The 23,238-nt window shown below is 42.0% G+C and overlaps 1 protein-coding gene across 1 annotated transcript; it reads right to left on the reverse strand.

The window, feature by feature from the left end:
• Nucleotides 1–12,381: 12,381 nt before the first annotated feature.
• On the reverse strand, nt 12,382–21,913 carry LOC110000618 (Krueppel-like factor 6). Its single transcript, XM_020655945.3, has 4 exons — nt 21,586–21,913; nt 18,603–19,218; nt 17,060–17,183; nt 12,382–15,461 (listed from the first exon to the last, which is right to left on the reverse strand). The coding sequence occupies exons 1-4, from the start codon at nt 21,685–21,687 to the stop codon at nt 15,410–15,412; spliced, it is 894 nt and encodes a 297-aa protein (XP_020511601.2). The 5' UTR covers nt 21,688–21,913; the 3' UTR covers nt 12,382–15,409.
• Nucleotides 21,914–23,238: the final 1,325 nt, after the last annotated feature.

Raw genomic sequence — 23,238 nt, forward strand, 5'->3', positions numbered from 1 at the left:
TCCTAAATGTGTTTACAACGCAGCCATTTTTATCTCAATTTTCTGGACCCAAATACTGCCAGACAACGCTGCCCAGTGTTATCTGCTCACTGTTCTTGTTTACATCCTGGTGGTAGAGCAGGTCCTTTAACCGGAGCTCCAACTAGTCGATGGCTACAACTCCAGCTAGTGGCTGCGCTGCAGTTTGAGCCTAACATTTGACTGGCATTGAGGGCCAACATGTAAAAATATGAATAGTTTTTTTTTTTTTTTTGGTGCCATCTAGCGAGGGTGATGTTGTTTGTCAGTGTAGTCCACCTAACACGCACATCCCTAATTTAAATTGTACAATTGAAAATCTAACTGAAGCCACAGCCGCGGTTTCTTTTCACCATTATTTTGTCTCTTGTTTAAATCACTCTGCTTTGTCCATCTTCTTAGGAAAAACACTTTAAGATAGAAAACTGAAATGAAACTGAAAATCTGAAATACTTGAATTTAGTGAATTTAGTGTTGAAAAAGCACTTACAGAACATACTTCCCCAATGTATTTACTGTTTGGCTCAAAGACATGTACACTTAATTTCAGGACACTGGGCATCCTGCTAAAAAACAATTGAGCCAACGCTCTGACTTCAGGGAAACACTCCACCGAGAAAAATATTACATTTTAATTTGATCGCCCCATTCTTAAAACATTTACATGTTTGTATCCTCAGGAGTGTTCATATCCTGTTAAGCTTCAGGTCTTTTCTTTTTAAGTCAATTTCTTGGAAATCGTATTTTGGCAGTAGTTCATTTTTCAGGAGGTAGATGTGTCATTTGAAAGCACTTTATGAGAAACATTGAGATCATTATGTCATTTACTTACAACTTTACTGTCTTGGTTTACCAAATGTGATGTCATACTGCTTTGTATTGTATTAAATTGTGGAAAAGTTCAGCGTGTTTGGTCTGAAGAGCTTTGCATGCAGCCCATCAGTCACACTTCTAACTTAATAGTCTTTTAAATAAATATGCAATTTCAGGGTAATATGTATGCCTAATTGTGAAAGCAGTTCTTCTAAAAGCCAGAATGTCTATATAAACATCACTTCTTTGAGACCATTGTGATCCATTTTGTTTGTAGTCAAACTTGGAGTTGTCCTGTGTTGTTGGTTGACGCTCAATGTGATGTATACTGTTTGATGTTATGACCAAACTGTAAACCAGGTCCCCTTTGTCACAGAGGGATCTTCTTGACTAACGAGTAACACGACCTGTGGAAAAGGCTGATTGGACAGTTACATGGACAGAGTTTGTGGAAAGAATGTAACCAGATGGTAATCAAGGTCTAATCCAACTTCCCTCTCCAAGAAGGATCATAAAATAAATTAATCTTTAGACCCTTTAAACGCAACATTATGTTTTTGTTTTTTTGACATTTTATTGATCCTGTATTTTATGTATTCTGTAATTTAAATTTAAATAAACATTTGGTCACTTTTTTTTTTAAATTGAATCTGTTCTCTCTCTTCCACAGTCAGTTTGTCATTCCAGTCCTCCACCGCCCCGGTCACCTCCATTCCAGCTCAGAAGAGTTCAGATCCAGCCTCAGAAACCCCCTCCTTCATCACATCCTGCATTCTTCTATCACCACCACCACCACCAGAGTCTAGACTCCATAGAGGGGGAGTATCCTATCCTGCTGTCGGCCTCATTAACCCTCCGAGTACATGAAGTCATCATGGTGGAGTCTAATCCCCAAAGACTTAGCACATTTATTTCCTAAACTGTTAAATAAAGTCTCTCCTGATTGGCCTGAAGTACTGTTTTCCCACACTAGTGAAACTTGGATTGGTCTGCCTGACACATGAATGACTGTGGTCGGTCTGGGCAAATATTGGCTGCTTTCTCAAGTCTTTTTAATGTTTTATCATCACGTCTTTTGAATCTCATTTTTACTTGTATGTAAGGCTTCTCATTTCTTATCAGAAACTTTATTTATTGTGTTGCTTCCTGTCTTGGCAAGGACCCTTTTGAAATACTTTTTTTTCATCTCAGCGAGATTTTCCTGGTTAAAAAAAAAGGTTTATAGAATAAATAAAACAAGTTCAATCATGCTCATTAAATTCAACTTGTCGTACTTTAACGTTGTAAAAAATCTTGATAAAGGAAACTGGAGACTTTCTGTAGGTTCACAGTGGAAAGAAGGTGTTATGATCCCAGTGATTTTAAGTGTGCTTGGGGATTAGGAAACAAGGACTGCTTAATATGATGATACATATAATGTCATAAAACAATGGTTCTGTGCATTATGTAATTTAGTAGGTCTTCCTCAATGCCGGTAAAGATGACAGAAGCATCACGGCAGGATAGAAATAAAGATAGACTTGGTTCACTGACAAGCCAGTATTCAGTGTATGAGGCCGTGACAGTATCTTGGAAGAGATTTCAGCGAGGGGGAGCGCTGAAAACATTGGCAGTGAGCCACCCATGACTGCACATTATGTAACCAGAAGCCATAGACGGGGAGGAGTAGATTCCTTTGTCAGAGTTCAAAGTGCGCTCGGAAGAGATAATGGCCTCCTTTTATCAGAGCACCATAGTAATGAGCTTGTTCATCACCTCGGGGAGGAGAGAGAAAGGGGAGAGTGAGTGTGTGTGCGGGGGGAGGGGGGGGGGGGGAGGGAGGTATGCCCATCCATCAGGCACCGAACCCAAAGTCTGGCTGGAGCTTCGGCCCCCTCAAACCTCCAGACCTCTTCATCACTGTCTGTGTACAGAGGGGTCGTAAAGCTATCCAGTCCTCGGTACAACATATGCAGGGGGAAAGAATCCACCAGTATGACTATAGAAGGACTAAATCCCACAATTCAACCAATATGTAAAACTTAACCAGCACTCATCGGTGTCAAGAAGTCAAAATGTGTCTCTTAAATTAATCATCCATGGCAAGAAACCAGTGACATAGCATAGACTTTGACATTACATAGATCCCAGAGACTGTGCAGCATGTTAACCATTTAACTTTGGTAGATTAAGTTCTTCCTCCAACTAACAGTGAGTGTCATTTTCTTGTGCCTTCATTTTCTAATGTAAGTTTATCTTCCACTAAAGGGAATGGAGCCAACCAAAATGGGAACATCTTGAACTGTATTATGTAGCTTTCAAGAGAAACATGAAACCATCCATCCATCCATATATACTGCTTGTCCAGTTTGGGGTAGTTTGGGGCTGGAGCGGGTCCTAGCTGCTATTTGGAGAGAAGCTGGGTACACCCTGGACTTATTGTCAGACAGTCAGAGGACTGACTTGTAGAGACAAACAAACAGTCAAGCTCACACTTTCAGACATTTTGGAGTCACCAGTTAACCTAACAAGCATGTCTTTGGACTGCGGGAGGAAGCTGGAGTACCCGGAGGGATCCCACACACATGCAAGCTCCGCACAGAGAAAAGCCACAGCCCGACCGAGGCCTTCGAACCAGAAACAGTTTTACTGTGGCGACCACTGAGCCACCATTCAACCCAGGAACATATACCTCAAAAGAAAAATGACTATGTTACACCCCTGAATAAGGAGAGAAGTTTAGAGCGTTTAGTGTAATGAATTACATGTTTACAGAAATATAACAATGTACAAAAGTACACATTTACAACATCTTTCACATTTCAGAATGAATAGAGGTGGAGGTAGGATATACACCTTTTCCTTTTACAAACATTATTTTCCTGCAATAAATCTTTTCCTCACATTTCTTTTAAGCATCAAATATATGTCTTAAACTCGTATTGAGCTAATAAAAGTGCATGAGTCCAACTACATAAGACAATGAAACAACTTAAACACATCCTCACTCCTGTGAAACAGAACACTACACACAGAACACTACACACAGAACACTACAAACAGAAGACTACACACAGAAGACTACACACAGAACACTACACACAGAAGACTACACACAGAAGACTACACACAGAACACTACACACAGAAGACTACACACAGAAGACTACACACAGAACACTACACACAGAACACGCTGCGGCGCAGCTACGGGTTGTGCTGTGGCTCTGAGCACGGGCTCGTATTTTAGCAAACTTACTGTTCTGAAACTTAACTTTAAACTTACTCAAACATCGGAATGACTTAGTCATGAAACTCTTTACTTGTTAGTAAGTTATTTCGGACATGAACTCTGTGTTTTATTCTTCACTGTAAGTGCATTCCTTTTTAACGTGTCACAACTACACATTAAAACACTGACTAAAGTAAAGCTAAACTTGAGTTTAAACATTTTCAGTTCCACCAAATCATAAGCATGAAGGTAGGAGATCAAAATACCTGAGTTATATATTCAGTCAATATTTTTAATCTTGCAACCAAGGCAACCAGCTTCTTGTGACTATGAAACATTTGACTCAGCACAAAAAAAACGATTGGAAAATGGACAAAAAGACAAAAAAGGTACAAGATTCAATATTACATTTGTCACATTTTTTAGAAGGAGCGAAGACACTAGGCTTCCCACAAATCAATTGTGATTCAAATGAGACCCAACAAATGGACTAGGGCGCTTCTTTCTACATGTATCTTTATTGTTGTGTTAACATTAATGAAATCACACGTAACTGGACCTGTTTCACTTCCTGATCTTCAAGGGTTTTACCAATCTCTGTTTTCGCCTGCAATGTTGCTCATCTAAAAGATTTAATCAGGGAAATTAAAAAAAATACGCTTTACCGTTACGCATCCTAAAGCTGAGAGTTACATTCATCCCTATTGTGGAGTGTTGACATGGAAGTATTTAATCTGTAGGAAGTTAGATCATCCAGTGTCCGTGCACCAAACATGAGCGTATTGTCCTAATGTGAATGCGGCGTTATAAACCACTAGAGACCAACAAAAACCCCAACATGTCAAACCGGTGAATTTGTAGAATTAGCAGGACACAGTGTTGGGGGGTAGATATGAAAGAAACCATCTGGAAGGGTCCCGGGTGACAAGGACTTGACGGACTACCATCCTCATGTGGGTCGCTGACCTCCACTTTCCTTCTGGTTTAACAAGAACCATCCCCCCCCCCCCACCCTACCCCCAACCCCCTTCAGGGCCACAGGACATATGAGCTTTCAGGAGGGGGAGGAGTATCTGTGTAAGTGTGTGTTCAATATACATATGTACATGTGTTGAAATCCTGCTCAGGGGAAGATCTTGTTCTCCCGGTTGACCTTGAATGTACTCATTCATCTCACTGATAGCTCTGAATATGAATGCGCTCTCTGAATACTCTCCACCGAAGCTTAAAGCAGGGCACAGAGTCAAAGCATTAACACGGCAAAGGTTAGGGCCGTTAAACGATGTACAGTAGATGAATGTATAAATGGAAACACTTTAATCAACGCTGTCGAGGTGTCTGAAACACTCAACGTTTTCGAGATTGTGGTGCTATAATTTCCATACCTCTTGAATTGAGTTGGAGTAAATAGCCCAGGGTTATGAATAACTTGTGTTTTTTTCCCCTTAGGGTGTTTTTCACAACTATAGTTTGTTTGCTCTGGTCTGAAGCATGGACCAATTTGTTACATTGTTGCTTAACTATCAAGTTTGTTTATTTGGTGTTCACACGGGGCGGTTTACAAGCGGACCAAAATGTGTGACGCATGAGGGAAAAGGCTCTCTAATTGGTCAGAATTGCTCGCGGGTATACAAAAGACGGAAGTAAACAAAGACTAATCGACTCCTGCCTGGCTGTAGCTGCTCCAAAGACACTTTCCAAGTTTAAAAAATGGACAGACAACTACAAGCATTGATGTTGGATCTTTCCATTTTCTATGTTGTTTGTATTCTTCACTGTAGGCCATCGTACAGTTTGAAAATCAATTAAAACAAACTTTATTTATATGGCACCTTTCAGATAAATTACATTGCAGTTCAAAGTGCTTCACAAGAGTGCAGAGAAGTTATTGACCGGAAAGTAGTTTATAAAATCATTGAGAGACTAATGCACACCAATAAGAATGGAAAAATAAAAAAAACCACAACACATAAAAGCAATAAGATATTAAAATTAATATATAAAAGAATATTTAAAATTTTAGTAGGATAAAAAATGAGGCACAACTGATGCTTGGAAATAAAATGTTGATGTACTAGAGTCGCTGAAGGTGCTTATCAAGACAGTGAATCCTCCTGAACTATGACCTGCACATCAATCAAAATTGCATCTGAAGGGTTAGTGGGGGTAGTAGGACGTACTTGCGGACCTGGGTGTCTTACCGTTATCCCCAGGAGGAAAACCACAAAAATCTGTAAAGAAAAACCAAAATAGTTTCAAGCCAAACAAAAAAGGCTCACTTTTCTAAATAGTGAGAAACGAAACCACCGCTGCCGAGCAGCTGATAAGAAACTCGACCAAAGGGAAGAACAACAAAACTCTCTACAGTTGACACACCAAGAGCCACCAGGCCATGTGTTGATAAAGAAACAAAGAGGGCTAGAGCAGAAATTCCCAGTACCAACAAGTTACACTTGCAGAGCTTGTCCCACACACTTCTAAAAGACACAGGAAACAGAGAGACCCTCACACTATCTCTGACAGCGAGGTAATGAGTCAGCAAAGAGCGCTGCAACTCAAGGGAATATATAAACTTAAAACACCTGGGCTGAATCAGGGCCAATCAGTCACACACACACACCTGACACTGCACTGAGATGATTACCTCCCCACACTCAGTAAAGACCAGTGGGGTCTCCCTCACAAACACATGTTCAGCTATGACGAATAGAGAGTAGTTGGTTTCATAAAAAAAGTGCAATGCTTCATGCAGACTGAGGTGGGTTCATGTTCTTACTACAAACGAACAAGTCTGATCAAAATCAGCATCGCCACCTTTTCCAGTCCGGTTGTTTTGACCACACCAGGATTTGATTGACAGCTTTCACACCAAACCGCATTACCTTGGCAAATAAACTCAAATTAGTTTTAACCGAAACCAAACAGGTTAGCTTGGAAATACCCTTAACTTCCCCTAATTTGAAATAATAGAGCCAGTGTAAGTGTGAGAACAGTAGTAGAGACCACTGAACTAACTTGTTGTTAGATGAACTGGAAGAACTGGAGCAACAGGATGTTGTGGCTACACTGGTCATTCAGAGCAGCAGGATATCTAGATCAAGAGTTTTTGTTTTGGAATCAGTTGGTTGGAATGACCAAAGGGAAAGTTTGTTCACACAAAGAACATGTGGTGGACCTCTTTGTTAAATTTAAGAATGATGCTGATACGTTTACTAACTTCTAACTCTGATTGTGCATTGCATGAACTCGGTCTGCTCTCTGTATGGAACCATAAGTAAAGTCCGATGGTTCCCTGACTAAAGACCCAATATCTAACGAGTTTGTTGAAATATAAAACTCTGAAATGCGGCCTTATTTTGAAATTCTAATAAAAAATGGCAGACTTCCTGTTGTGTTTTGGCTATGGGTGCAAGAGGACTAATTGTAGGTCTTTACCTTGTTAATATACATACCCAATTTTAGTCATATAGCTCCAACTGATATCTATGGAAACCCATTTTTCTCAAATATAAGGGGGCGCTGTTGAGCCATTTTGTAAATTTGATCTGTAAAACCACCGAAATATCAAATTATTCACCAGGCCTGATGGGCATGCCAAGTTTGGTGAGTTTTGAGGTATGTTCAAGCCTCCAAAAATGTGATTCATTTTGCAGAAAAGAATGAAAGAATAATAATTCCTTACATTTCAAGAGGGTCCCCGCTCCAAGGTTGTTGCACGGGGCCTTAAAAAAATCTCTAATCAGCTGTTTAAAAGGCCCATCTAAAAATATATGTTATGACAAAGCTAACCATTACCACAGCTCTAACGTTACAGTCCATCAACCTTTGAGAAGTGCTGACATAGAAACAGAAACAAAAGAGATAGGGTGTAGTCTTCTGCCATCACTTATCACATGTCAGGAATACTTCTCGTATTAACTGGAACATTGTGTTTGCAGGATAATTAGGTGACCATCCACACACGTTGTATTTGAGCTCATAGATGAGCAGTAAATGATCATGGTCACAGACTATTTTTCTTACTCTTTCCTGAATATCATCTCCAAAAAAAAGACTTTAATTCAAGTTCTCTAGAGGGAGAAGAATCCACTCTTACCTCTAAATTGTCCAAACCAGAGAAGCATGCTTGTCTTTAATTTTGTGCACAGTGGGACGCCTGATAGCTTCAGAATTAAACTAAATAAAGTCACTTTGAGTCTGTCACAGTCATGCATATTTAATTGATATGAATGGTGTTACTCTGTCCACAAAATAATTAACAATGCAGCAGTGCAGCTGCAAATTTATGTCCCCAAATTCTTGCCAAACAGCACCAACTCTCCGAAATCATCGCAGGGCATATGGGAGTCTCCTAAAGGCTTCACATAAACTTCGGCATCCAGGACATCAGAGGTCGTATTTGGAAGATTTCTTGTAACCAGGAAGGTTTCTCATATAATAACCGGGTATCTTCACAAGTATCAGAAAGAAAAAAACAATTTCCCTCATTTGATCTCTCTTTCTTTCTACAGTCTTTCTTATTTCCCTTCTTCACATGTTTATTTTATTATATTGCATGGTTGTTAGTTCTGGCAATTTGAATTAAAATGCCAATAAATATATCTTTGAAAATAAAAACTCTCGAGAGTGCTTCAATTATTTCTGGGCTTTGGGGCACGGAGCGTGGCAGGCGCGGTGGAGCAGCGTTAAAGCTGGAGCACTTTGTGCTTGCAATCGGAGATGAAGAGGCTATTTGTCTGTGTAGTGTGCCGAGCTCTTATCAGGGATTTGTTTGCGGCACAACTTAATTTGCATAAATTTCTTGGAGAGTAAGATGAAAACTCAGAGCACTTGGCTGGAGGAGGAGGAACAGATTGTCCTCACAACGCACATTCCGACAAACGGCTCACATCGTCGTCGTTCTGATAAACCTGGAATAAAGCTTAACATCTAAATATCCTGTAAGAATAAACAGAATGATCTCATAAAGGACTGGACTGCCTGTGTTTGTCGCCCCACTGGGTTCCTCTTTTGTAATGTGGTATTCCCTTTGCTAAAGACAAATCTCTGCATTTAAAGCTTCACTGAACAAAGCTAACGTTACAACTAAAAGAAAGAAAAACAGATTCTAAAAGTATTGTGTTTGTGTGCTTCTAAAGCCATATTTATCTTATTCCTCTGTATCATAAAGCTTAATTGAACTAGTAAAAACCATTGAGTGTTAATATTAATGGATGAAGCCTGAGTGACATCACCCATCTGTTCCTGCAGGGGGCGCTGGAGTTGGAAATCTTGTCAATCCACCTGTCAGTCATGTCAGCTAAGTGCTGAACTATGGATAACACGTAGCGTTTTCAAAATCCAAAAGGAGGCGTTTAAAATAAAATGCACCCCCGTACAGTGTGTATCAGTGATGACCAAAACTAATCAGACCTTTTTCAATTTTTGTATCAGGCTGTAAACATGTTTAATTATGCTGTAAAAACTTCTTTTTTGCCTGTGGTGTGTATTTGACTTCCTGTGTTCCTGGAGCCAGCCTCTAGTGGACACTCAATGAACTGCAGGATTTTGCACTTCGTCATTGGCTTCATTTTTCAACACCGAAGGTTGCTGCTTGGTAAAAACACATTTATGAGCCACACGGTTGCAGTGGGGGAAATGTTCTCTCAATACCGAGAACACTGAAATATCTTTTGACTCAATTAAACGCACAAAGTTCTGCCGTCCCAAAATACTTCACGGCACATTCACACCAGCTAAACATGAGTCATCTTTATTAAGTCGACATTAAACCAAGATAAGAACTACATCTTTGTCTATATCACAGCTGTGTCTATTTTTGGTTTCACCACAGAGACTTTAGTGAAGTACACATTCACAAGTACCAAAATGTTGCTCACAAACAGTCTGAGGACGTTCAATTTGAACATTTTAAAATGAATAACTAGTCGGTTTATGACTGAATATAATAAGTGTTTATAAGGGTATGAGAAAAAGATTTGTCCACCACAAAGTGTCCTGATAATCTTTTTATTAGACAACCTGAAGCGACAGCTGGTGCAAAATATGAAGCAGACATTGGCAAAATGTTGTAAAGCAGTATTTGATAATAAAAAAGTTATCTAACCCTTTTTATGGTCTTCATTTAAAGAGCCCATATTCTGCCCTTTTTGGGGTTCTTATATTTAACCTATGTTCCTACTTTTGTACATTCACAATAGCTAAAGTCTGAAAAAAGTGTCTGTTTGCACCTTAGCACTACTGTGCTACAGCAGGCTACGGCATATCGTGGGCGTGCTACAGAAGTTAACGGGCGTGCAACATGAGCTGCTGGGCTTTCCACAACGAGCCAATGAGCTTAGATCAGTGATATCACACTAACAATGACGTCGGACTGACACATTTTTATCGAGGGGGGCTAGAACCGAGCGTTACATGCAGCTAATGCTACAGCTAACAGGAGGACGTAGGAGAAGCCGCGTTTCCGCAGACTTTGAATTTTTGCACATAGATGTGTCTAAACATGCACAGGACACTTGGAAAACACACTAAAGAGCATATAAAACCAGAAGAAGAAGAATATGGGACCTTTCATGACATCAATGTCTGATATCAAGTTCAGACAGTTAACAGCTTTGCAGCACGTCCAACACATGTCCATGTTTTTGGATGTACATTTTAACAAAAGTTAATTTTGAAACTCCTTATAAAATGTCTTTTAAAAAATGATATTCAAATTCTGTATCATTCAGTCTCAAACGATTGAATAATGTTGAAGCAGACTGTGGTGAAACCTGCTGATTCAGCTGTTTTTGGGGGCATTTTCTTATTTCTTTTGATACAAGCATCGTTTGCTGGCTGTGTATAAATGAATTTTAAATTAAAAACTGGTATAAAACAGAAAACAGACTTCAATTTGCAGATTAATAACCATCAAAATATCTTAAAATGTAAAATTCTCAAATTATGTCATAAATTGATTTTCAGGTTTGTTTCCCCCTCTAGTGTCTGGGACCGACCCCCCAGAGGGTCAGGAGCCCCACTTTGAAATACACTGTGCTAGACCACCCTTGCTCCACTGCAAAGGTCTTTGTAAAAGAGTTATAAAAGACCGTCTAGTGACATAGCTCTGGTCCTTTAGTAGGTGAATCCCTGCCAGTATGAAGCACAAAAATCAAACGTTAAAGGGATGAGTGATATCAGGGTAAGAATGTAATTCTGATTAATCGAGCAGCCCTGATACCAAGTATGGACCTAGGTCTGGATGTAAGATTGAAGTAGTTAAGTTTGACCTTCATTGTAACTTCAACGTGATCAAGTCCTAAAATGTTTGCAGCGCTTAAGTCAAGTTGAATTTAGTACTTTTGTTCAAAATAGACTAAAAGTAATCCAAACATTATTAATGAAGCTCACAGAGCAACAATCGTGGATCAATCTGCCGCTGAAGAAAAAGTCCTCAACCAATAAACTATTGCAGACTTTGAAGCAACATGTGCTGAAACTTGGTGTTTGCATGTTTTCAGTCGTTGCTGAGCCTTTTCAGGAACCTACATGTTCCTGGAACCTGTTCAAGAAGAAATGTTATATCCTATAAGAGAAACAAAATTCACTGGTAGCTGGTCGCCACAGAGAAGGATAATACAGTCTGAAAGTGTTGGTCAAAGTTTACTGCTTTGTTGATGAACTTTTTAAGACACTGGAGTGACTATAACATGGATCCAGTGCTGCCGGAAGAAGTAGATATACTCTTAATTTATCCCCCAAATGTTTTTTTAAGCGACCTGTCCAACAGAGGATAAATTACCTCTGGTATAAACTGTGACATGTAAGACTACTCTTGCATAGTCAGTATGTACTAGCCAATCAGAGACAGAGTAGAGAGGGTCATCTCTTCACCATCTTAGGAAGGAAAATGGAGCATCCTACTGAATATTGTCAATCAATGGAATCAGAGGGATTTAGAAGTGGGCATACCATATGGAGACTGTAAAATATTGAGGGGTGTAGTCCATGAAACCAAGCGATGTTGGTCCAGTGTATTACTGACAGCAATGGGGGCTTCATGTAGGGAAATCAGACCACATTTTTAATGATCCTTTCCTGTAAAGATTTTCAAAAAGTGAACAGATGACCGTGTCACTACGTGGCTCTGGTCCTAGTAACTGAATCCCTGGCAGTACGGTGCAGTTCTGTAATCGACCCTGACTTCAGTGGGGAAGGGGAAATGGGTTCACAAGAGTTAATTTATCCTCTGGGAATTCACTGAATATCCCATAAACACACACTTCCTGGTTGGCTGTGTCCAGGGGAATGGGGGAGGGGGGAGGCAGCAGGAGAAAGAAAACAAAAGCCACATGTAGATCCAATAAAGTCTTTTTTATCCATTTTCCAATAAAAAATACATTCATACAGAAACTATTTTACAAAACAATTTCAAATGAAAAAATCTTGTTATGCAAGGTAAAAGAAACAAAAATAGAGCCTCATATTTGTATCTCCGTGTTTATCCAATAAAGATTCTTTAGCTAAAGATAGGGTGTCTTCGCAGGTCTTTGAAAAACTGACGGAAAAAAAATAATAATAACATGGCAAATAAAAAAATAAAAAAACTTAAAACTTAACGGGCACCAGAATGCAAAAAAGGAAAAAGAAAAAGACAATTCAAGTGTCCAGAACAATTCACGTCTGAAAAGTCGTTTTTTTTTTGTGTTGTTTTTGTTTTCTTGAAAGATGATAGGCCACAGGTGTGTATGCAGTTTTTAAAAAAACGAATTTTAGCTCAACCATTCTCCGATAACAAAAAAAAAAGACAAAGATGTTACAGAAGCAAATGAAGTCGAAAGGAGATCGTGATTATTTTATACAACAACTCTTCAGTCGCTTTGTCTTTTATCGGTTCATCCTTAGAAACACACTGCACTTGTTTTTGGTCCCATACCCTTTCAAAATAGAAGCTTCCTTTACAAAAGTCTCTTTTTAAAGTTTACAATTTACATTTCTTTGCAAGTTTTCTCAGTGTTTTGGACTTCAATGTTGGCCGGGGGGGTTAAATGTACAGTTGTTGAGCTTCAACAAGGCTGCCATGAGGGTCAACTACCGAGTCACAGGCAACAAGTCTGATGACCCTTAAACAAAGCCAGACCCATACAACACAACCACGTGTCTCACTGTTCAACAACACGTCGTCCAGTAAAGATCACTCACACCAAATGTCCTTTACAGAAATGTTTTAAAAAAAAAGAAATGATCTGGAGTTTGTCCAATGTCCAATGTTGGGAGTGAAAGGATTCCAATCAAAGAATAGAGCGTTATATCAACCCACAGAGGAGTGTGTTGAAGTCATGTACAGTAACTGAAGTGAAAAACATGCATAAAAGTGAAGCTGACATACATCAGGTGTCCTCTCAGTTCACCCGCAGGCACAGACAGAAAAACCCTCTCGGCCCTGCAGCGCGGCTCAGCTGAACTGGTCGGACCGGTTTTTGGTACCCTTTAGTCAGATCACGGGTTGTTTAAAAAACCAGGACTGAGTAAAGATAGGGACTCACCCTGAGGGGCGGAGACCTACCACAACACACGACATGAAAGAAAACCGACTCATGATTGAGAATGTCGTTATTGTTTGGAACTGGAAGCTTTTTTGGACACATCGACAAAGAGCACTGACGACGTTCTGTTTTGCAGTTAATCAACCAATTGGACCGAGCGTGCCGCATTTCATTGAGAACATATTTCCAAGACTCTGTACCGTCGACGGCATGTTGCAGTCCATCTGAAGTGCACCCCACACCTCTTTATACTACACAGTAGTAAATCTTTCCAAAAAAAAAAAACAACGATTACTAAGTGCTCCACATTTCTGCCTCACACCCGGGTCATTTTTAAAGAATAGGATTTGATAAAGTTCTGATATATTCAACGACAAAAAAAAAAAATGCACAAAGATGTAAAGATGGCAGTCATTATGAAGCTGATAGATACTTTTTTCTTTCTTTTATTTTTTTTTGGGGGGAGTGTAGAGGAGTCGGTCGCGAGACGACGAAAAGGGCAAAAAGGTGCGACTGTATGGATCAGAGCCTTTATAAAGCAATTCTATACCGCACTAGTGCATTTGCAGCCCCCCCCCCGTTTGGTGTGTTTCTGTGTGTGAGAGAAGGATCTATTAAACAGGACAAGGCCACTTACATAAGGCATCAGTAAGGTTAACAGTGCATTTACAGATAGAAACTAGAGAAAAGAGCAAAAAAGTGACGGATAAAAAAGAAAAAAAATCCCCGTGATCAAGACAGTCGCCAAGCAACAGTGGTATCCCCCAACTTATCAGGAAAATTAGAAAAAAACAAATGACTGCCTTATGTGTTTTTGTACAATACTATGATATTGAGTAACATGAAAAGTAGCTGCTCTCGAATGGAATTTTGTTGTCCTATAAGCAAAGAGGTGAGCGACACATTCCCCCCCCGGGATCCCATGCAACTTCTGTTAAAATGGCGATAACTTGTTTGTGAACAACCATTGTTTTTTTTTTTTGTCTTTTTTTTTTTAAAGATACAGAGCTTACACAATGGACAACAAAATGAGCTTTTTTTTTTTTTTTGTATAGCGTGTATGTTTTTTGAGACAGGCTACATAATACATTGCACATTTAATAGCTGCACTAAACAAAACGACCTCTCATGTTTGAACGTGGAGCTGCAGTTCCTCCTCCGCGCAGAAAGGGGGCGCTCTCTCTAGCAAAACCAGGCCCCGCAAAAAACAACCCCACCTTTTCTCGCCCCAACTCCACAGCCTAACAGACTCAAACAGCACAAACACATCATCCCCCGTTTTTTTTTTTGTTGTTGTTGTTGTTGCTTGCATTCATTCTCAGTGAGACCACATCACGTTTACCCCCGCCGCCCAAAAACATCATCCTCTCTATGTGTCATTCACTCGCACAGTTCCACAATGCAAGCTCCATCCACTCCATAAAGCCAGCACAGGCATCCAGTCGCAGGCACTCACAGTCCCCATGCGCTCAGGCATACACACTGTCATTGGAGGGGAAGGGCACCCCTGCAGGAGTCCCCGTAAATCCTCCTGGAAAAAAGCATTGAACACCATACAGAAGAGTCTCTTTCCATCGTCTCCAGCCCAGATTTTTTCCAAGTCTCTCTCTCTCCTCCTCCGTTCAAAAAAAACCTTTTCAAGAGCAATCTCCACAGCAAGGTGTTGGAGGCACTAAGTATGGTGCAAATAATAGCCTGCGTCGCTTCATCTTTTTCCACTGACTGGAACACGGCCGTGCCCCTGTGAACGCTCCCAGGACACACCGGCCTCCGCTGATCCCCTACAGGTCAGGACAATCAACCAGAATCATCCCCTCAGAGCTCTGAACACCGAGGCCATCTTAGATGTGCCTCTTCATGTGAAGTGCCAGGTGGTCAGAACGGGAAAAACACCTGAGGAAGAAGAGAGGGAGAGAGAAGATTTAGCATGTTTCTGAAATGTTAAAACATTGTTTGTACCGCTGTGGTCACTCAAACTCAAACTTCAAGTGTTATTTGACACAAGATGCACGCTGAGAAAAATTTAAAACGCTGCTTTTTCTGAGGATTCACGGGATTATTGCGAGATGGTTAGTCGTGCTGTTAGAACAAACCTAGAGTACATTTGCAGCCATTTGTCACCTGTTTGTTGGATACTCTGAAGGAGTTTATTCAAATATTAATACTCTTATTGTACGTATTATTGTCAATATTATGTTTACTGTAAGGATTCTCAAAAATAATAATATTTTTTATAAAAGTTGTTGAATGCAAACTGTTGTTGCAGCGGTTCATTCTGTTTTGTTTTTTTTGTAAACTCCCAACCACTAGGGGGCATACATTATAATCTACCTCCAGACGTTCCACTTTATCTTTTATGATTAAACTAAGGCAGAAAGAAATGTGCATGTCAGAGATGCACCGATTTAGAGAATCAGAGCCGATACCGATACCGACGTTCAAAATAACAAAGCTGATTCAAATATTTGTTTCATGACGTCTTGTGGTGTACGACTCTCACAGTGTCACCATGTTCTCTCATGTCATGGTATGACAATGAAAACAATTCAGACAGGTGAGTTCATCTGCCCAATAATAAACCCTCTTCTCTGAACCAGCAGTTAGGTGGACAAGATGCCAGCATTAAATCAATTTGGCACAACATCGAGTCAGCAGGGTCGATATCAGCTGATACCGATGTTAAACCGATGCATCCCCAGTTCATATATTACCCGACATCATACCCTGATTATGATATTCCAATATATTGTATTATACCCCATTATGTATTGTAATGTGCATCATGTTGCCAGGTTATAGTAAAGGCAGTTTTTTTTTGCTCTAACAGATATCTTAGCAGTTAAATATTCTTCCTTGTTTCAGGGCTAAGCTTCATTTTCTTCACTCTTTGGCTCTCATGATAAGAAAAGAAAGAGATACAGAGCTTCTCTTTCATCCATTTATTAGTCATGATATCACATGAGAGATGGAAAAACCTTCATCATGAGGACATTCTGTTTCTCACTGCCTGCACATCTCATCTCATCAACAAACCTCATTTAACCCTTTGTGCTCAGCCCTCGGTTCTCTGTGAACCACTTGACCTCTTGCCCCCCCCATTTCATCAGTCCAATCCTTGAACCTCATTCATCCCTCCACCTCACGTGCCCTTATTAAACTCATTTGCACACTTAAGTGGTTTGCTCTACCAGTGAAAGAGCACTTAGCACCAAAGCTAAAACAAATATATAAATAGTACAAATCAGGGATTTTCTGTGACGTTTGGAAGCTGTTTTCTTTGGGGTTCTTTAAAGAGGGCATGAAATCAACAATTTACAGCGCTTAGTTTGAGATATTTTATTTTGAAAACTAAGTGTGGCTGCTTTTATTTTGAAAAAAAACCCAATCATCTTTCCATGTGTTTGGTCACCTAGGTAACAGTATACGTCAAACGTTTTTGCTCCCGTCACACACACACACACACACACACACACACACACACACACACTCACCTGTCGCAGTGACTGCATTTGAATGGCTTTGCTCCGGTGTGCTTCCTGAAGTGTCTGGTGAGCTCGTCGCTCCGTGCAAAGCGCCACTCGCAGCCCTCCCATGAACACCTGTAGGGCTTCTCACCTGTTGGAACACAACCATGGTATCAAAATGTCAACACGCGGCAGGAAGTGCAAATCGTATCGTTGTCAAAGAAGATGATCTAAAAACATGGAGGAACAACAGTCTTATAACCTCTGCTAACTTGTGAGCCGCCATTTTTTGTAGTTTTTATGAATGAAATACAAATGATCCGCTAGTTTTTGTAGTTTTTTCATGCACGAAATAAGTCTGTAGACATGATTAAGTCAGAATAAGTTTCATTTCATTTCAGTTTTGTTTTCATGTTTAAAAATATAAAGTTGTTAATCCTGATTTTGTATCACTGAATAGACATAATTATAGTCTTTTTTTCTGATAACCTTTTAACTGAATAACATCCATTGCTGTCCTTTTCAATTATTTGCCATCTGACAGGCTCCGTAATTGCCGCCTTTTAAGACCTTCAATCAAACCTTCATTCTATTTGACATTTTAAAATGCGACCTCTCAAATTATGAAGCCAATATTTATCGTTCTCGCTAATCTTCAGAGGCTTTACACCGCGCTGATTTCAGGGAAACAGGATCCCGCTCCAGTCAGGCTAAGCAGATTGGGCTGACTACTGTAAGTTGGAGAGGAAAAACAACCTCGTGCCTTGTGGGTCCTGAGAGCTCTGGTATGCAGCTGCTGCGAGGAGCTGCTCGAGTAGACGGGCTTATGTAATGTGGGGAGAGAGAGAGAGAGAGGAGAGAGAGAGCTGCAGGAGAAAATAGAGACTGTTCCTAATGATCCTCAGGACCATTAACCATGTGGCTAACATGGACAGCCAAAGGATGCGAGGAATGCGACTTCCCCTCTCCGTAATGGTCGGGCACAGCTTGGCAAGAGGTCAGAGATCACAAAGGGAAACTGCTCACATTTGAACCCCGGGGACCCGAGCAATGCAAATGTCACATTCCCATAATTCCCTTTTTTTCTGGTGAGAGAGCGAAAAACGGGTGAGATTCTGAGCGCTTTTTCCCATGGTGAAATCTGAGAACTGTTGATTTGTTTGCAGGATCCACATCCTTTGGGTGCTGTCGGCCACAAAGGAGCCTCCTCCCTCCCCCTCCCGTCTCTCTCTCTCTCTCTCTCTCTCTCGGCCTCCCTTCCCCCCCTGCATGAAGTCACGTTCTTCTATGTGAATTAGGTCACAGTTGAGGGCATTCCTCCTGACAAACTATTCAAAGTATGTGGGAGGGATCTCAGCACTTTAAGCAGGAAAACAACACCTGACTGTTCACTTTTTTTTAGGTTTTTTTATCCTGATATGAGTTGATTACGTTCAACACAGTGATTTTAAAAACATGATGTCATGAATACAAAAACCTGTCCGGCCGTCTCTTCCTCTTTTTAGGAAAATAAAGGTCATGACATTTGCATGCCCGCAATGACAGCATTTCCCCGTCCAGGCGTCCTTACCTGTGTGCGTGCGCTGGTGTGCCTTGAGGTGGGAGCTTTTGGTGTACACCTTCCTGCATCCGTTGAACTGACACCTGTGCACCCGCCGCCTGCCGTCCGGAGACGCCTCGCCGCTGGTCAGCCCCGACCTCTCCCCCGTCGATCCCCCAGTCCTTATTTTCCCCGGCGAGTGCAGCACAGTCTGTATCCCGCTCCACGCCTGGGCCGAGCCCGAGCCCTCCTTGCCCAGCTCGGGCGAGGACGGCGGCGTGCTGCCGATGGCCGAGCCCAGGTCCTCGCCGCTGCCGCTGCCGCTGCCGCCGCCGCCACCGCCGTCGCCCAGAATGTCAGTCAACGAGCCGGCGGGGAAGTCGAGGGTCGGGGAGAGCTCCTCGGAGCTGTCGGACGCCTCGCTGCTGGCGTCCGAGTTGAAGCCGCCGGCGTCCAGGTGCCGGATGTCCTGATTGTCCTCCTCGTCCTTGATGCGGGGGATCTTAGGGTCCTGCTCAGGCGACGACTTGTCCCCGCAGGCGAGCATCAGCTTGCTCCACAGGTCCTCCTGGCTCTCGAACTTGAGGTCGGTGGTGGCGGAGACGTAGGGCTCGCTCTGGAGGTACCTCTCCAGCTCGAGGCATGTCTGCGTGGAGAGAAGATTGAGATGGAAATGAGTTCGCCTGCAGGCCTGAAACACAGCGCGTTCAATTCAAACTGGAAAGTCCCTAAAACACCCCCCTAAAAAAAAAAAAATGTTTTCAAGAGGAGCACACACGCTGGCGTTCTACTATCCTCTGTGTTTATTCTTAGCAGCAGCAGGAAGTGCTGTGACACTGTACCACTGCTGGCCCTTCTTCCTCTTTGCCTTGCAGGAACGAGGAGAGACACAATGTCCTATGCAGAGGATAGTCGAGTGTGTTCTAAGGGTGCCCTCTGAGGCCACATCAGGGAAGATTACAAGCACCACATTTCCTTCTGAGAGCATGCAAAGAACAACGCTGTCTGTGTGCGACTGTGGCATAGGTGTGTGTTGGGGATTGGTCATGAAATTTACATATGCTACAGAACACCCCCCCCCGTCCCTGTTGGGTTAGGGAAGTGCTTGTAGGATCTTTTAAAATCGATCAATTATTCAACGTAATGTGGATTTAATAATGCATTCGGAAAGGCATCGCTAGAAATAACATCGCACACCAGGGAGCCTGAGAGAGAGGAGGGAAGGTCTGGTTCATGGGGGGTCCATAAAAAGGCTCGGCATGAATACTGCAAGAGTACCGCTGTGGATTGTGGGCTTCTTCTGAAAAAGGAAGTGAGAGAGCACTTCCTCAACCCATGGCTGCAGTCGGAGAGAGAGCACAAGGCCAGATACGAAGGCCGCTAACGGCACGGTGCAGTTTCCCCTCTAATGAAGTACAACTTCACAGCCAAACGTTGTTGTTTTTTTCTTACAATAGCACCGCACAGAGCGCCTGGTGACCTCAGCTCTGGGGGTCACTTGATAAATCTGCGAGATGATTAGCAAGTTAGGTAAGAGGGAAAGAAAAAATCTGGCTTTTCTTAAACCCGTATTAAGAGTTTTAGTTCTTCAAGCCTCTAAAAATATTTTAAAAAAACCAGACGTCTGAGATGTCTGAGAAGGGCACGTCCCTCTTTTGACTGCTCCAAACTCAGTGACACAATGCTGTGCAAACCCAGAGGAGTTTAATATGAGCACTACTTTCAAATTAGAGGAGAAGAATATGATCAACAACAACAAAGAAATCATAAAGAAAGAGAGTCCAGAAACATGTCAATCTGTCACTAATCATGTATTTATATAAAACAACAGAGGGGATTAGATGAGCCTTAAGGGGGGGGGGGAAGAGAGGGGGCATATCAGTACAACTTACCACAAACATATTTATTGTGGAAAAATAGGAACACTGAGGGGAACATCGTGGTGATTTGATAATGAACGTGAACACATTGAAGACAAATGTTTCTCGTCAGCAGAGCTGGATAAAATCCCAGGCGAGCTTTAAATGCCTGGGGGGGGGGGGGGGAGTTGGCCCGAAGCCCGAAAGAGATCTAATAGACGACAGAGAGAGACAGAAGAAGACGAAGAAGACTGAAACGTGCTGCCAATTCATTTCATTTCCTAACCCTTTTCGCCCCCCCTTGATTCCAGTATGAAACTCCACTGTTCTGGCATGCAGGGGGGGGTTTGCATTGTCGAGCCAAACTGGAATAGAAATCTCTCTCTCTCTCTCTCTCTCTCTCTCTCTCTCCTTTTATTGGTCTGTCACTCTCTCGTCTGTGCGTGTGTGTTTGTGTGACAGAGCGAGAGAGCGAGCGAGAGGTAGAGAGAGAGAGAGAGAGAGAGAGAGAGAGGAAGGGAAAAGGAGATACGCGCAAGACGCCGCACAGTTGCTAAACCTGCAACACGGTGTGTTTTTATTTGATCACAATCTGATGCGATCTGCACGCATGCGTTCAAAATATCAGACCACATTTTTGTTCAAGCAAAACCATGATAAAAAAAAAAAAAACGACTGTAAGCGTTCAGTGCTCTAAAAACAGTAAAACTATGAGTCCATTAAAATAAGAAGAATATCAGAGTTAGCCTTTAATTAAATGAGTCAAAGTAACTCCAAAAAGTGTAACAAGGTCAATTAAAAAAGTCACTGTCCGCACTTCTACAGTCGAAGTAGAAAAAAAATGTGGAAATATCATCGGAAAATAACAAGAAATCCGTCACTGAGGGAACTTGCATCACTTCCCTTAATAAGGCACGCAGACGACTTTGAGCAGAGAGACCGAGATGAAACTGTTGCACTAAATCAAACGTGGAGTTACGTAAACAACTTTGACATTTGCACGTCCACACACGAGCTGTCACCGGGGCGCAAGTTTCCCGAGATTCCCCGCATTCCCTGCACTTCTACACACAACCATCACGGGGGGGCGATCTGTCAAACTGCGTGTTCAGGTGGACAGATTTGAGGGAATAACTCTTTTTTTTTTTTTTTACCTGCTGCCAGTACTCTTCCAGAGATGGTAAAGCTGAAAAGTATCCGGTGTCGTGCACAATCTGGAGCTCCTGGAAGATGCTACACATAGGGATGACATCCATTTCAGTCCTGAGGTGCAGCAAGCCACAAGTAGAAGCGGATTCGAGCTTTGCAGAGGAAACGCAGCCAGTTGTGTTTAGAGAGTCGCTGGAGTCTTGGTTGTATTTGCATGGAGAGAGGGAGTCCGGAGTCGTGCGCTTCCAGTGGAGGGTTTTGAGCGTGTGACGCACCGAGAGCGCACAACACTGAACTCTGCAAAAGTCCGTCAGCGCACTGTAAACTTCCCCCCCGATTCAAAATTACAGACAAACCCACCCCCATGTGATTACATTACGTTTCGGCACGTCCACCAATGGGCTCACGGGAGCGCACCGCCCGCCCACCAGACCACCCCTGGCCAATGCCGAGCCGGAGCCGACTCATCCTGTGTGTTGTGGTTGGCGCGCGGTCTGCAGCGACTCCGCTTGCCATTGGGCCAAATCTGCTCTATTTTTAGAGCGCTATATAACCCAGACCAGAACGAGGAAGTCGAGGTTTCAACTGATTCAAATGTGAGTTGCAGCGTCTCCGGAGCGGCAGCAGACACAGGAACAGCGCTGGCTGCTGTCAGCGACTGTGCAGACACGTTTTTAGCCACTGAACAGACACACTTGACTGATGTTATTTCATCACAGATACACTGCGCAATCCTCTTCTCTTTACAAACTATATCTTTTAAATCTAAAAGTCGTAGCACTGCACTCAGCATGTCTCCTGTGTGTGCGAAGCGCAAAAAACGCGCGGCGATAATCTTTCGAAGATGCCCACAAAACCTCAAGGGGATAATCAAAAGATCTGATGAAGTCGTGTGTCCGTGAAACAAATCAGACATCCTCCTTGTCTCCATGGCTGTCCAGAGATTCATGAATCACAAAATGAGTCTCCCTGTGACAGTGGAGACAGTTTAATGAGCGATTAACTTGTAATAGAAATGCCATTAAGATGATTATTCAGAGAAATGCTGTGCAGGTTACTGTAGAGGCAGCAGCTTGAGGTGCATCACGAGGGACAGGTTTGCTTCTGCTTGAGATAATGTATTTGTGTGTGTGTGTGTGTGTTGTACTCATTCACCTGTGGCTCTCTTTCTAAGAAGCCAGCCTTAACGCCTCCTGCAGCAAAACGTGTTCACTATTCTCGCTGAACATCATGCGACCACATTGCCTGCTCGTTTCCTCTTCAAGTCGAAAAAAGGAACAAGAAGAGACATTTTTTTTAAAAGCGCGGGCCACACACGGTGCACGGTGAGACTTTCTAATATAAGGACCTTAATATAGCTCTCACACAGCTCCAGAATGACATGTTATAAATACACCCTGGCACTCCTCCAGATATATTTATTTGCCTTTTCCTCCTGTTTTGCGTCGATCAGTGCTATACCCCACTTCCCTTCCCTCCTTTACATGAAAGATGCAGGAATATTAATCTGAAGTAATAAGGCCTTATGTTGATTTATGATGAAATGCATGCCCTGGATATGTGCACATGCTTCATGCTTTAATTAGACTGTTAGCTTCAAGTCTTTATATGTGATTATTCACACTTAAATGTAGAAATCAAGTATATCCTCTGAAAAT

This window comes from Labrus bergylta, chromosome 4, assembly GCF_963930695.1.
Source record: "Labrus bergylta chromosome 4, fLabBer1.1, whole genome shotgun sequence".
NCBI classification, from domain to species: domain Eukaryota; kingdom Metazoa; phylum Chordata; class Actinopteri; order Labriformes; family Labridae; genus Labrus; species Labrus bergylta.

What these genes read in the sequence shown, in the direction of transcription:
- LOC110000618 (XM_020655945.3), bottom strand. Translation starts at nt 21,687, where the DNA reads ATGGATGTCATCCCTATGTGTAGCATCTTCCAGGAGCTCCAGATTGTG. An exon ending in ACACCAGCGCACGCACACAG is followed by an intron (nt 17,184 to 18,602) that starts GTAAGGACGCCT and finishes GTGTTCCAACAG; the next exon opens with GTGAGAAGCCCTACAGGTGT. An exon ending in AAATGCAGTCACTGCGACAG is followed by an intron (nt 15,462 to 17,059) that starts GTGAGTGTGTGT and finishes CTTCTTCCTCAG; the next exon opens with GTGTTTTTCCCGTTCTGACC.